The 14,435-nt window shown below is 45.4% G+C and overlaps 2 protein-coding genes across 3 annotated transcripts in view; one reads left to right on the top strand and one right to left on the bottom strand.

The window, feature by feature from the left end:
- The first annotated feature begins 221 nt into the window (after nucleotides 1-221).
- Nucleotides 222-5,200, top strand: LOC117733278. Of its 2 annotated transcripts, none has more exons than XM_034536794.1 (4): nucleotides 222-508; nucleotides 2,064-2,119; nucleotides 2,302-2,467; nucleotides 2,716-5,200. In XM_034536794.1, exons 1-4 carry the CDS (start codon nucleotides 304-306, stop codon nucleotides 3,078-3,080), a joined length of 792 nt encoding a protein of 263 aa, XP_034392685.1. In that variant the 5' UTR covers nucleotides 222-303; the 3' UTR covers nucleotides 3,081-5,200. The 2 variants fall into 2 exon arrangements, with proteins under 2 accessions (XP_034392685.1, XP_034392686.1); XM_034536795.1 differs by having other exon boundaries at nucleotides 236-508; nucleotides 2,067-2,119; nucleotides 2,716-4,732.
- A 2,467-nt stretch (nucleotides 5,201-7,667) lies between these two features.
- Nucleotides 7,668-14,435, bottom strand: part of celsr3 (cadherin, EGF LAG seven-pass G-type receptor 3) — an 87,937-nt gene continuing 81,169 nt past the window's right edge. The window contains 6 exon segments of the mRNA XM_034536788.1: nucleotides 7,668-7,695; nucleotides 8,204-9,248; nucleotides 10,893-11,087; nucleotides 12,081-12,254; nucleotides 12,508-12,599; nucleotides 13,070-13,167. Coding sequence (XP_034392679.1) covers nucleotides 7,668-7,695; nucleotides 8,204-9,248; nucleotides 10,893-11,087; nucleotides 12,081-12,254; nucleotides 12,508-12,599; nucleotides 13,070-13,167 — 1,632 coding nt within the window.

The raw sequence follows: 14,435 nt of genomic DNA, 5'->3' as shown, positions 1-14,435 counted from the left end.
GTATTTACACAAACACATACTTGATTGTTTTGACTTCACTACACCAGCAGAGATACACTTGTGCTGCACTTTCTTTGTGATACGTTCAGTTATTTCAGACCCAGAATAGCACATGCAGTCACATGAAGTACAAGTCCACATCCTGTCTGTCTCTATGTCAACAATACATGGACTAATATCAATTAATATGCGCAACGACATCGGACTTCCTTCGCTATTCCGAGTAGCCCTTGAACGCACCAGGAGACAGTGGGAAGAGGCTCCTCCTGCCCCTAAGGTAGCAGCTCACTTTCAGCGCTAACCATGCCTGGAAAATGTAAATTCCAAGACTCCTGGCTCTCCAAGGTGATTTACAAGGACTGGTTGGTGAAGGAATTCCAGGACATTCACTGCGCCCGATGCAGGGCCTGTTGTAAATCCATCAAACTTCAGACCATGGGCGAGGCTGCTCTCACCAGCCACGCAGGGGGAGCTGGCCACAAAGAGGCGGTCCGCAAGCTGAGGGAAGGTACGGGGGGCTGTTTGCGACAGGCACCGACCACTGTTCGCTCAGGTGGTTGGATTGCGGGGTCGTGGTGTTGCAGTATTGTTGTTGTTGTTGTTGGTGGTGGTGGTGGTGGTGGTGGTGGTGGTGGGAATGTGTGTGTGTATTTGAGTGCAACAACAGTGTACACGTCGTGTGGAGGAACATCATCTGTCCCAGGTCATCACCCACAGCTTTCCCCTCGGGTCGAGTCTCCTGTCTCTGCTTGAACGAGACAGAGAGAGAGAGAGAGTTGTGTGATCCGTCATGACCTCGCATGGTTTTCCTAAACTTCCGCATGAGTCGTATTCTGGACCTTCAGAGCTTTGCCAACACAACAGTCGGCACGTCTCTGCAGTGGAGACGAGGAGCTGCTGGAGTTGAACATCTGCAGCCTGCCGAGGTGTCCTTGAGCAAGTGGGACAACCGGATAACATGTTCATCAGCGCTGTTTTCACTTTGATGGCGATTATTTTCTCAATTAACCGATTATTCGTTTAGTCTATAAACTGTTGAAATAGTCTCATCAGGTCTTGTTTAATCCACTCAGAGTTACTCGGTTTAGTCATCGAGTAGAGACACGTTCAGAAGCTGATCACCGCCTTCTGACTTCACTCCAACCGATTAATCGATTATGAAAATAGTTGGCCGTTCATTTAATAGTTGACAACTAATTAATTCATCTTTGCAGCTCTAGTTGTGATGTAATTAAGGTACTTTTTATTTCAGTAAATGTATCGTAAAACCTATTAAATACCATTATTGTGGAAAGAAAATTATGTCTCAATTAACAATTCTGGTGTAACATGTACTTTTGTTTTCCAATTGAACGTTATTAAACTTTACAAAAACACCCACATCAAAACCCTGTACAATATGTTAGAGGTCTGGGCCTATACAGTTTACCCAAATTGCAAAAACACATTTTCATCAGACCATTTGCATCTAGCTATGAAATGTGTGTGAACTGAGACTGCCACTTTTCTTTTAGTTTTACTAAATAAATACAAAATCAGCCTTTCCATTATCCAAAATAAAAAAATGTGTTGCTCTTCTTTTTGTTTCTAATTCCAAAAGTGTTTTGGTCTATTTCATGTTCATTTGTAAAATAAATCCCAACTTTTCCAGCTTTTCCAAACTGTAGTTTAGGTGTCGGGAGAGTTGAAACACAAATCCTCCATTTGAAAAGACTCCTATAAAGCGTATAAGGAATTCCACCCAGAAACTGATTGGATGATCCCCAAATTTATTGTTGAAATGTTATCGCTTTAGAAATTGCAACATCACTCAACCTGAAACTGTCTGAAATATTTGAGTCTGACTTTGTTTACTTTTTTTAATAAGTCTAGATTCAAATCTAGATTCAAATCCCATGTCTGCCCATTTGCCATCATGCTTCATTACCTGGTACAATCCATACAAAACGTGGGTTATGTGAGGGGGATGTTGTGGTACCTGCCTTCACCAGAGGGAGGCGCTCTCTGCTTATTTTCCTCAAATACATTTACCTGCAGTCTTTTTTGTTCTTTTCTCTTCTCAGCAGACCATGTGATGCTGATAAATGCCGCTGGGCAGACGAACGGCAGCGTGAAGCTGGTAAATAATTTTGGTCATGGGTTAATATGCTTTCTGTGACAAAACTTCTAGAAGCTAAATTCCTATCAGATCCTGGGACAAAAGCGTATCCGATGGAGGGTCCCTGGACTAATTCATTTAATTTCATGGGTTGAGTTTGTGAACCACTGACTCCAACACCCACTTTGTTATCTCCATCTCAGACTGAGGACAGCAAGGAGCAAGTGGCCCTCTGCCTCCAGCGGGAGACCTTGGACAGAATAACGGGCAGCGACTGGTCCATTCTGAACCACAGACCCACGACAAACTCCGCCTCCCACAATGCTGCAGAGGATGTGACATTTCCCACCGCCTACTTGACAGTCCCAGGTCGATAAAGCTCCGCAAGCTGCCACAGCATTAGCGACACTTGCTCAGTGAACTTTTCGTTGGCAGACCGGTGACCTTTGAATGAATATGTTTATCTGTGAAAGCTCCCACGCTTTAAACACCCTCTGAGATACCAGCGGTGTGTTGTTTGGAAACAGCTAAATGCATCCAGCACTAGGTTTTGGACCGAAAACAGGGTTTACCTCACTGACCTTTTTCTTTTCTTTTTTTGACCTCTGACCTCTCAGGCACCTCCCAGGTCATCAGCCAGCGCCTGCACCCGACGGCGTGCGGCGGGACGGAGGGAGCGACCCGCCGCTCGTCTCAGCACGACCCCGCAGACCAGAGACAGGAGCACCAGCAGAGAGCGGACGCTCTGGAGCAGCAGCAGCAGCAGATGAAGATCCTGGAGTGGGAGAACCGGATGAAGGTGCTGGCGTGGGAGCAGGAGCTGGTGAGGGAGAAGAGGCGAGCGGCGCGGCAGAAGGAGAAGGCCTTCCGGATGAAGAAGACCTACTACAGAGCCAAGCTAAAGAGGATGGGCGAGGACGTGCCGCCATCTTCCTCCAGCAGCAGCGACGAAGAGGCGAAGACATATGGACCGTCGGGATGAACTGCTCCAACTGTCGCACTTTTTGTTACTTCTTGGACCTTCCCGTCCGTGTGCCATGCTATTTTTACACATCGTCTGGTATTTGAATTCAAAAGGAGGATTCTCCGTAGCTTTAAATGGTCTGTTCTTACGCAAAGAGGGACATTTACTTTCCCTGCGTAAGACTTCTCCGGTTTGGTTGTGGTTGAAAGCACAAGTGACATTACTTGACGACTCAAAAGTACAAATGTAGCTCTTTGAAGAACATTACATTATTCCAAATGATCTAACTACCAAACCCTCTGCAACGCAAAACACCAGTTTCTGTTTAAGTAAGCTTCTTTTATTTTAAAAAGATATTCAACGTTAACCAAACGAGTTCAGGACAACACTTCCTTCAAGATGTGGTACTAACAGACTTATAGAAGTACACGGAAATGCTATGAAATGCTGAAGACTTTGCACATGACATAGAAAAAAGGGTTGAGATCCAAGTCACAGTGTACCCGTTTAGTTTTATCCGTCATTTCGTCAGCGGATTCTTCAATATTCAAAACGAGATCGTCATTGTTTTTTAAGCTTGATGGTCTTTTCTGAGGAGAACGTACGTCATTTTAAAGAATGTATTGAGATTACATCCAATCACTGCAGGTGTAGATTTTGACCTGCATAGCTTCTTTCGCATGCTAACACGAGTATGTAAGCTTCAATTATCAGTCTGCTTTATAAATAAATTTGTATTTGACTCAAAGTTGGAGTTGACTACAGACAAGTGACGAGGAAAAAAGAATAAATGAGTAGAGAAACATACTCGACATGGCCAAAAGTACAGTTTGTGGCCCACACGCCATTATTACGCTGCTATTACAGCCTCTGATAACTTTGGGACTTGGCAGCAGATCCTTCAGCCAACGAGCATTCACTGCTGCGGCCGGTAAAGGTGCTCGAAGGCTTTTCTTGGTAGCTTTGGGCTGCTTCCCTCGGCCTCCAGTCGTTATGCTAAGCTAAGCTAATGGCCTCCTGGCTTCAAGTGGTATTGAGCTCACCATCTAACTCGGCATGAAAGTGAATAAACAAAACGTCCACTTGTCTCCCATCTGTACGTGTTAAAGCGAGCCTTTAGTTTGTATTTGTACAAATATAAACATGTCTCATGGACCTCAGTTCTACTAATCTTAACAGCACAGCAGGTGCTTCTGTTTTTGCTGGGAATCGAGGTGGCAGCTGAACGTCTCTGACACCTCTCAATGTGACGGGACCCTTTGAGCCTTCCAGGAAAGAGTGTCCCTGTCAGCATGTTCCCCCTCATGAAGACGACCCCCACACACACACAATAAATATAGACACAGCCGAGTAGGAATACGGTTGTTTTTTTTATTGTCCCAACATCTCTCTTGTTTCCGCGGTAACGGGAGAACCGCAGTTTCCATGCCGCCTTCCCCTTGCCGACGGCAGGATAGAAGGCATCCCATAATGAACACACAAGCTAACAAAGACAATCTCCCATCCCGACGATATCTCACTACTTTTATTTCCTTCTGACGCTTCCCCACTTTTTTTTCTTCTTTTTTCTTTAGAGCACACCACAATTTAGACTCCGCTTTGTCCCTTTTGTCTCCCCTCGTGTTGGTCCGGACCAGATTGACCTGAAGATGAAGGTTTCTGTCGCTGTCTAAACGTTACCAGTGAATGATCTGATGTTGTGCATGTGAAGCTTCAGCCTTGGATCTATAACCACGAGCAGGGAAGAAGAAAAGGTTTCATTTTGGGACATATCTGCTCTATTTACACCCAGTATTAAACTAGTTCAGATATGAGGGCTTTCTGTCTGGGGAGGATAAATGCACCGAAATAGGATTGAAATTTGTTTTCCAGATCTTACCCCCACGATTCGATTAAAGAAACCAAATGAAATGCTGACGAGCAAAAGCCCCCCCGCATCACATTTACATCATCACATTCTCGTCTCTTCTTGTCCTTCATTGCAGTGAGAGACTCGGATCATAAGAAACAGACCAAAGGGGAACATTTGGACCCAACCAAAGAAAATAAAAAAACCAACCTCATACAAAATGGCAATATAAATAATCAATACAATGTCAATAAATTATCGATAAATAAAATAAATCTCATGTCTGTACAAGTTAAAGGTACTGTCAGTTGAAGATAACAAATGGATCTGTGATAAGAGTAAATGGAGAAAAAGGTCAACGGAGCAGCTGAAGGAAAGGAGTGAGGAGAAATAGTGGGCAGTGTTCCCCTGCAGGAGCACTTTTTGGCAAATACTACTGTAATAATAGGTTGACTCTGAGGGACGTAGGGGTGACAGAGCAGCAGTCAGAACAGGGAGATATGCATTTGTGAGGTGTGTGTGTGTGTGTACCCTATCTGCATTGTTTAGACGAGTAACGTCCACGCCCCCCTCCTGGAGGTACACACAGTCACAGTTTCTGACTCAATCTGTTCCAACCTCGTCTTAGTTTGTACCTCATGATTCATTCTTATGCCAACCGTGTTGTTTTTGTTTTTGTGTGTGTGTGTGTGTGTGCGTGTTTTTTGCTGTTCGAGTGTCGTTACAAGTAGTGTTTGACTGTCACAGTGCTTTCTGCTCGAGGACATGCAAAGACCTCATTTTACCTTCAGCTATTCGTGAACCACTTCATTTTCTTTTTCATTACAAAAAGCCACAATCCCGATTCCTCCGCAGGCTGGTGCTTACAGACCGCCTGTGTGTGTTGTTAGCTGGAGGCCCGACATCAGCTGCCAGAAAGGAGACGTTGCTGAGGGGAAAAAAGCCACTTAGAGGCTTTTAGCGCCGACACAGCTGACATCCCTCCTCAGCGAACCGGTGACCTCGTCTTTTGTACAGCAGCAGAAGCAATGAGAGCAAGTCTGCGTTAATGTGTTCTTGTGTGAACCTCTTCGTCAATGACAGCTCGTGTTGGATGTTTTTGAGTCCATTAGCAAAAGTCGGGGGGGGGGGAGTTTCTCAGGTATAAAAGATATCCTGAAGTAATTCCCGAGCAACTGTGTTAAGGCAAGCAATTAAAAAAACAAAAAGAAGAAAGAATCTGGCATTGGGATTCATGTGCTACAGACATGAGCTAATATATTCTGGTAGACGCCACGCTGGAGGCGACTGATGTCTGAGGGCACGAGGACGTGACTCACGCTGTCCGCCCTCCTTCTACATACCAAACTAAAGTTCCACTCGCCGGTCCAGTGTGCAGCCAAATAAGATGCCGACCACAGTGGGTTGCATGTTGTAGCGAAGATCTAGGGCGTCATTGATAATTGTCTCCGTGGCACAATCATGAGTACAAATAAACCAAACTGTGAATGACATCTGGAGCGTTCAAGTCATTTTCATCATAAAAGAAACTGGAGAACAACAACAACGTCTCGTACTGATTCCCTTTGGCTTGGATTTGCACAGAACTTCTGCATGAGAAGCTTCTTTTTTTTTTTAAAACGAGTTTCCTGGATGTTGCCGGAGGGAGATTGGGAGGCTCCTGGTCCTCCTGTGGCGTATCTTGAGGCTGCTCGAGTCTTAATGCATCAAAGAGCAAAACACCTTGAGGGTCTTTATATGGTTGTTGCATCATAAAGCCTCATGCAGAGAGGCCGATATCTACCGTCACCCGCCGGATCTCCGGAATATCAATCGACTGATAGGCCTATGGTCTGGTTCAGACAGCACCGGGCACACAGACACACACACAGAGGACGAGGTCACATTCATATACAGTGGATCACAAAACGCCACCATCTCCTGAAAGAGACTGAGACAGCGGAAACCACCGACTTTGAACCTTCACGTGATGCTTTAGCTTAATGTCGGCCATCTTTCTCTTCACAATCATCTTCCATCACATCTCTTCTCCTATAATAACCCTGTCCCTCTATTTACAATCACTTCTCGCCACTTTGATATTTTCCCCTTCAACCACATGCCGCGGTTTTAATAATCTCGTCAGATACTATTGCCGGAGCCCTGTCGTCGCTATACACGGAGGTGATGAGTGTGAGGGAAAGGTTTCCCAGGAGAAATGTGGGTATTTTTTTTTCTTCGTAAGGGGAAAATGTCTCTCAGGAGCGAACAAGACGGCACTCTCGCTCCAACCTCACTCACAACCTCACACGGACACAATCGTTTAAAAAAAAAAAAAAAAAGAAAACGTCACAAAAGATTTCTTCTTCATCTCCAATGAAAAAGATACAAAATGTATAAAAATGTTATTTACAGTCTTTTCATTTTTTTTACTTCTTCTTTTAGACTGATGTTGTCTGTTAGTGTTTTTCTTTAACAGTTTTTAGGTAGTAGAGGTGGTTGAGTCATCGTTCAAAAGAAAAGTCAAACATCATTGTAGGCAGTGGGACTTGAAACAAATTTCATTTATACAGTACAAACTGACCACGAGCCCTCTTTTATCCTCATGGACGCTCTCTGCCTTAATTTCTTTCCAACTGTCTTCTCTCTCCCAAGTTTGTTTCTAGGCGCCAGACATCCCAGCGTGCCCCAGTGGTTCAGGACCATCCATGACCTTTGAACTTGTCCCTGCTTTTCCAAGCACTATCGCAATGCATAAAGGGATATGGAGGCTGCCATCACGACTGTCCTTCACTTCTGTTGGCTCTGAGGTGAAGGAAAGTAAAAAGGGTCATCAATACGTTGAGACAGGAACTTCTATACTGTTTGTAATTTTACTTTCACATAATGATGACAACATACAGTCAATACAATACACAGGAGCAAAATGGAAATGAGCTGTTAGAGGCAAAAGGACGAAGAGAGACAGAACCAAATATAAAGGACGAGAAGATACACAAGCTGAAAAGTAGGAAGTGGAGCAGAGGGAGCTGAGTAAAGTTGAGCTAAAAAAGATAGGAAAGACAGGAAAGGAACAATATGAGAGGTGAAAAGAAGAGTTGAAGAGTGGACATGATCCCTATGGAGCTGCCGAGGAAGAAGAAATCAGTCAGGGGGACAGAAAAGGGAGGAGGTGCAGGAAAGTAAAAGCCCAAAAGTGTGTTTACACAGGATCAAAGACAATGACGAGTTGAAGACGAAGCACAAGCCATAAAATAGGAAAGGGACAGGAGAGAGTTAGTGGAAGACGGTGTATGAACACAGAAGGACTTACTCGGAGTCGGGGGAGACTTCAGATATGCTGTGGGAGGTTGCTGACTGGGGCGGGGATGGGGAGGGCCCATGGGCGGAGCCATTAGGCCCAGGGTTCGAGGCAGCGGTGGGGGGAGTGAGGACGGAGGAACTGAAGGATGCCAGGATTGAGGAAAGAATATCCAGGTGTTCGCTTGACGGCTGTCGACCCAGAGGGTTTGGATTTGAACCTGCGACCTGGGGGACAGTCTGACCGGGGTACCTACATGGAGGTGCCGAGTCCAGTCGTCCTCTGATGTGAGCTGGGAGCTGGTCTTGCTGGGGTTCCTCAGAGATAGGGGGAGGAGGGGAGGAGGAGGGCGGCTGGTCGGGGTGCGAGGGCTGTCGGGGAGGCAGAGTACGGAGCCACTCCCGACACGGCTGGGCTCCGCCTCCGTTGGTCTCCAGCTGCTCCCTCGACCTGCTGCTCATCAGCGCCCCCCCGAGGTTCTCCCGGGATGAGGCCTGCCGCCGAGTTAGCGAGTTCAGCTGCGACCTCGATCCGCTGAGGTATCCCTCAATTCCCAATCCCCCGTTTCCACTCAAGTCCTCCCTCGAGGCGTGGAGGCTACCTGCGTGGTGGTTGTCCAGTCTGTCCCTTGATCCTGTCAAGTTCTCCCTGGATGATGAGACTCGCTGGTGATCCAGCCCCAGTCCCCCTAGCCCTGCTCCCTGCCCCAGCTCTCTCCTCCTGGGTAGGAGGTCCAGGTTGTCCCTGGAACCCCGGGAGTCCAGTCGGTCCCTCGACCCCCCTACTGTCTGCCTCCCTAGTGTATCCCTGGACAACTGCCTCCGGGACAGCGAGTCCAGGTGTTCCCTGGAGGAGTAGCGGGAAGCAGGTTGAGAGAGAGAACCTGAACCTCCAGTGGCACCAGCTGTGGCGGAGTACATGCGACCGTACGAAGCTGCAGGAACTCCCCGGTGGCCCAGCGTAGAGGTCCGGTACCAGTTGAGCTCACTGGGGACGCGGCCCATGGTGGAAAGACCCTGGAGTGCTGGGGGACAGCCGATACGATTCTTCAGGATACCTGAGACAGGAAAATAGGTGTTCATATGCTTTGTCTATTAATAGGTTCACTGAAATGTCACCCATGCTTTCAGGCGGCATCAGTGATTTATATTTGCCGGCATTTCTTCTCCTCACTTACTCTCAGTGTGTCTTTGCACGTGTGGTGCACCTTTGTGTCTATGCGTGCGGAAGACACTTTTAGATACATGTATTCTAAGTATACCCTACACACTGTTCTGTGCACACTAAAGTGCCACTTGTGCTTTTAGGGCCATATTTGCACTGAAGCTACAGATGTGGTTTCAGTCATTCTGTAAACATCAGCTGACTCCAGCTCTTTAGTGCGTTGTGGGGGTAAATCATTTCTGCATGACATGCACATGAGGTGATCGGAGTGTAACTCATTGTTCATTGAATATGTTATGACTCTGACTTAAGACACAAATGCAATATTTGTGGACTTTGCACTTTGCACAAAATGATCAACAGACAAACAGTATATAAAGCAAATAAGGTGTCAGGGATTGAGCTTTGTTTTAAGTTATGCTTTGTGGATGCAGCTTGAACAACTGACATCTCCTCCCTCTCCCTCTGGGCAAAAGGCCCTTTTTCACCCTGATGACCGGGGCTGCATCAGTCAGAAAGGATGTCCAGAGGTTTTTGTCAAACAATAAGGTGAAGACGTTAATATATTTGGAGCATACAGACGAGACACTAATATATAGATGCTCGGACGAGACACTAATATATAGATGCTCGGACGAGACACTAATATATAGATGCTCGGTAAAAAAATGGATCAATCAAATATGCAAAGTAACAATCACATGACTTAAGCACTTAAATGTCCCTTACCGATAGCACTTTGTTGTTTAGCACTTTAGTAGCACTTAAATGGCACTTACGGATAGTACTCTGTAGTTTAACGTTATTGAAGAAATTGTACTTGCTTGATTCTTGTTGTTCTGAGTTTGGACTCATGGTTTAATGCACTTATTGTAAGTCGCTTTGGACAAAAGCGTCAGCTAAATGACATGTAATGTAATGTAATGTAATGTAACTTGTTGCACAAGATATTTAAAGCAACAAGAAGTAAGAGAGAAAAGCAAATACACAATTTATTATCGGTACAAGTCTGTAAATCAATGTTAAAAACATTGTTTCAGAATGTGTAGTATCTAACTTTATGATGGTATGTTTCATATTAAATATACACATGTCACTATCTTAATTAACATTTAATTTATTGGCCATTTACAGTCAATTCTGATTGGTTTAGTCTTGCCTACAGTCGACTGATCGTTGCCACTTGGTTTAAGCTTTATTTTATCTGTAGAAAATAGTAAAACAAACAACATGATTGTAGAATATTATCCCGAGATACATGTTACTATTGCTTAGATGTTAGCACTGTAGGTTTTAGGGTGTGTGTGTGTGTGTGTGTGTGTCCCATAAGAAAACTGTCCGTATTACTGGCACGCAGCAAACAACGGTCGACACGGTCTTTTATCTTGCTTGCTTGTTGTGGTTGTCAATGATCTTTCTGTCCCAATTCCCTTATTGTAGCAATAAACAGACATACAGGAGGCAACAGGAAAGGAAAGGGACGGCCAACGGGGGAGAGATGCAAGCCGCTGAGCTTGTGTGTTCTTGTGTTTCTCACCCTTGCGGTGCCTGTTTGTCTGAGTGAGGCCGTTCTCGTCCCCACTGGTCTGTGCTGCGTCCGTCTGGTTGTTGTTGGCAGCGTCCTTGCTGTAATCTGCCCCCAGGGGGCGCTCTGAGCCCCACTTCTGAAGGCTGTGCGTCTCGCACTCCTCCAAAGCCGGCCAGTAGGACAGAAGGTCATTGCCATCCAGATCTGTAACACACAAAAAGAACCATCACTTTTTAGGTTACTCATGAAATCGCTTGTTCCCATGAATAAATGTAATACTCAATATTCCTTCCAGCTACAAAACACATGACGTCATTGCACCGTTGATGTTCAGAGCTTACTTGGACAACCACATGTTGTTCTAATTGTTAGAATCCAGTTAGGCTTTTGCTCTCTCTGCAACACATTTAAACAATGGAATAACTAAATGTAAATACAAATCGTTTTATTGTTTTAGTTGTGTGTTTTTCATCTGTCCATGGACCACACAGTCCTCTCACACTGCAGTCGACTGCTCTACTGAATCGATCCGGGGTTTAAAGCTTCGTTACAACGAATAGGCTGCCATCTTTAAACTGTGACCTTCAGTGAAAAGGCTCTGAGCCTTCAGTTCGACTGCACTGATGAATTGATTGGACTGTACTGGCCATCTGGATCCTGTCCTCCTCCATCCGTTCATATGTTTTACTCTGAATGGAGCTCATTGATCCAGAAGGCCAATTAAGCTAAGAATGGATTACTTGTATGGATTTATAGATTTGCACATCTGGCCTTTTCATATGCACAACATTCATATCACATACTTTGAAGTGCATCAACTCATGTGTTATGCATGACTACCAGCGCTGACATTTTCTCTTGCTGTACGTGTGTCGAGTATGTTTTTGTGCCACACATTTTGTTTGTTTCTACATATCTGAGATAAAAGAGCGGACTGCTTTCGAAACGGGGTCCTAACTTGTTTGACTCTGCTGGCTGAGGGTCTGTCTGTGTTCACATGCAGGTCTGTTAACTGGAGACTCTTAATGAAAGCTGTGATTGTGAGTCTAAATGTGTTATTCCTGTGTTAGACTGGCGACCTGTCCATGGGGAATCCTGCTTCTCACCTGAAGTGAGATTCTATACACTCCAGCCCCAGCGACCCTGCACAGGTTAAGAACATTTTGAGATGAATCGTTTGCTTAAGCGCTCGTCTACCTTTGGTACCGTTGTGGGCGGGCTCTGTGAGCAGACGCTCGCTGTGATTGGAGCGTTTGAATCGCCGCTGGATGCGCCCACGGAGTCTGACGTTGTCCTCGCTCTCAGAGGAAGGGATGGAGAGACTGCGCTCCTCCTCCATGGAGAGGTCTGAGTCGGAGTCCGAATCCTCACCTGGGAGGAGAAGGAGAGAGCGGATGAGTGAGAGGAGGGAAGGAAAGGAAGAAGAAAGAGGAAGGAGAAAAAGCGTTGTCAGGTTGCTATTCTCCATTGCGATGGGAGCTTAACCTTTACATTTATATGGAAGGAGAAAAGTGATGAGAAAGTAAAAAAAACAAAAAAAAACACGGGTGAAGAAATGGAGAACGTGTCACTGCTGCTTGTTGAGAGTGTGCGTTTGTGTCCATGGTTGTGTTTGTGCGTTCACCTCCGTCTCTGTGGAACATGGCTACATCCAGGTCTGTCGCTCCGGTCTGGACAATGTTTTGTTCCAGCGTCTGACGAGCTAAGAGATTTTCTCTAGCAGGGAGAGAGGAGAGAAGTGAGAACACACACACACACATAGTATATTGTATATGTAGTCACGCAGGCCAGTACAGATATATAATAGAGGGCATCCACACACACACACACACACACAAACGCACTCAGCCATAAACACACCAACCGCCCCTCTCAGAGTACATTAGTTTTGCTCTACATACACTACAGTACATTGTTCCATCCAATCTTCTTCATCTTTACCCCACTGACCCACAAAAAAACACGACAGGGTTTCTGTTAGCGAGGGAATGTCCTCCCTGAAGCAACTGTCTCTCCAATCCACAGAGAATCAGTCAAACTTAAATTGATATTTGAATGATGATTCATCACTTGTATTAAACCATTTTCTCTTGAACTACAGGAGGAAAAAAAGTTTGTGACATGTGCGTGCATCCTGTGTGTGTGTGTGTGTGTGTGTTTGTGTGAACCTTTTTAAATGTATATACCTGGCGGAGCTGACGGAGGAGATGGTGGAGGTCCCCAGGGTGATGCGGTGCAGCCCGCTCTGCTCCAACAGAGATGCATTGTGATAGGGGTTCTGAGCCTGAACGCACACACACACACACGCACACACACACACGCACACACACATGCACACACACAACAAGGTTGAGAAAGTTACTTTAACCATGACAGTGAAAGGTACAACACATAGTTTTTAATGCACATTTTCTCCCTCATGATGTTTTTTGAACATGGAATCGTCTGGAGTTACATCATACTTCCTGTATTGAGTCGAAATGCTCCTCTCGCTATGAGCTACGCTGTGCGCCTCTAGCCTCCGCTATGTTATCATGATTCATATTCCCATAAAAGACTTCTGTCTGATACTGATGTTTTCTATCCATATCACTGAGTACTATTATAGGTGGCTACAATTTAAGGACCTTGTCAAGACATCTTTCTTTTGGATAGCATTCAAAAGCAACCGACCGTGATATTTTACTACGGTGCCCCGGGAATTGTCGGAGCTATTATCGTGACTGAATGCTGACCGACAAAGAAAAGAAAAAGAAGGCTAAACTAATGGAGCAGAAGCTACTAGACTGGAAATGGGTCAAGATTTCAGCTTTCTATACTGCAATAGGCCACCGTGGTCACAAATAACGTATCGCACAGGAGCAGTCGAGTCGGAAACGATGCGAATAGCTGGTCATTTGTGTCTTATAATACTTTGGAAAGGATCAGTTATTTTTGCCCTCCATGTCTCAGTGATGGAGAGGAAGAGCTCTCAGAGAAAATGGGGGTTAAAAGGGTGAAATGAACTTCGTATATACTAACAGACCTTCACACACACCTTCACACACACTGAGGCTACATACGAAGTTTACTGGATAGAAGTAAGGATAAAAAGTAGATTGGATTGTGAACATGCATACACACCTTTTCACACCTTCTCTCACACACACACACACACACACACACACACACACACACACACACACACACACACACACACAGACACACACACACACAGCACTAGCACAGCACAGTGCTTTTGTAGAAGTGGACCTGAGACTGAGACCCCCACTGGTCAGTATATTGTTCTATCTGGGTCAGCGACAAACCCTGAAGGCAGGAGAGGGAGGACAGGAACGATGGATGGGTGGATAGAGGGAAGGAGGAATGAAAGGCAGGAGGGCATTCGTGCCGTTCTAGTAATGGACACAGACAGAATGTGCATCGAGAAAAGACAATACTGTAGAACAGAATAAAACATATATGGCTGCAGGTTCATGCAGCGGGGCGATTTACAGCTTAGCATCAGGGTCTTAGATTCACCCTGCAACAATGACCATCACATTAGGATAT

The sequence above is a fragment of the Cyclopterus lumpus genome, chromosome 7 (assembly GCF_009769545.1).
Source record: "Cyclopterus lumpus isolate fCycLum1 chromosome 7, fCycLum1.pri, whole genome shotgun sequence".
NCBI classification, from domain to species: domain Eukaryota; kingdom Metazoa; phylum Chordata; class Actinopteri; order Perciformes; family Cyclopteridae; genus Cyclopterus; species Cyclopterus lumpus.
The sequence above is the reverse complement of the archived record's forward strand: the minus strand, read 5'-3'. Positions and strand labels throughout refer to the sequence as shown.

Excerpts from the sequence above, each read along its gene's own strand:
- LOC117733278 (XM_034536794.1), top strand. The coding sequence starts at position 304 with ATGCCTGGAAAATGTAAATTCCAAGACTCCTGGCTCTCCAAGGTGATT. Across the intron at positions 2,120-2,301 it reads CGAACGGCAGCGTGAAGCTG|ACTGAGGACAGCAAGGAGCA; the intron begins GTAAATAATTTT and ends TCTCCATCTCAG. Across the intron at positions 2,468-2,715 it reads CGCCTACTTGACAGTCCCAG|GCACCTCCCAGGTCATCAGC; the intron begins GTCGATAAAGCT and ends CTGACCTCTCAG.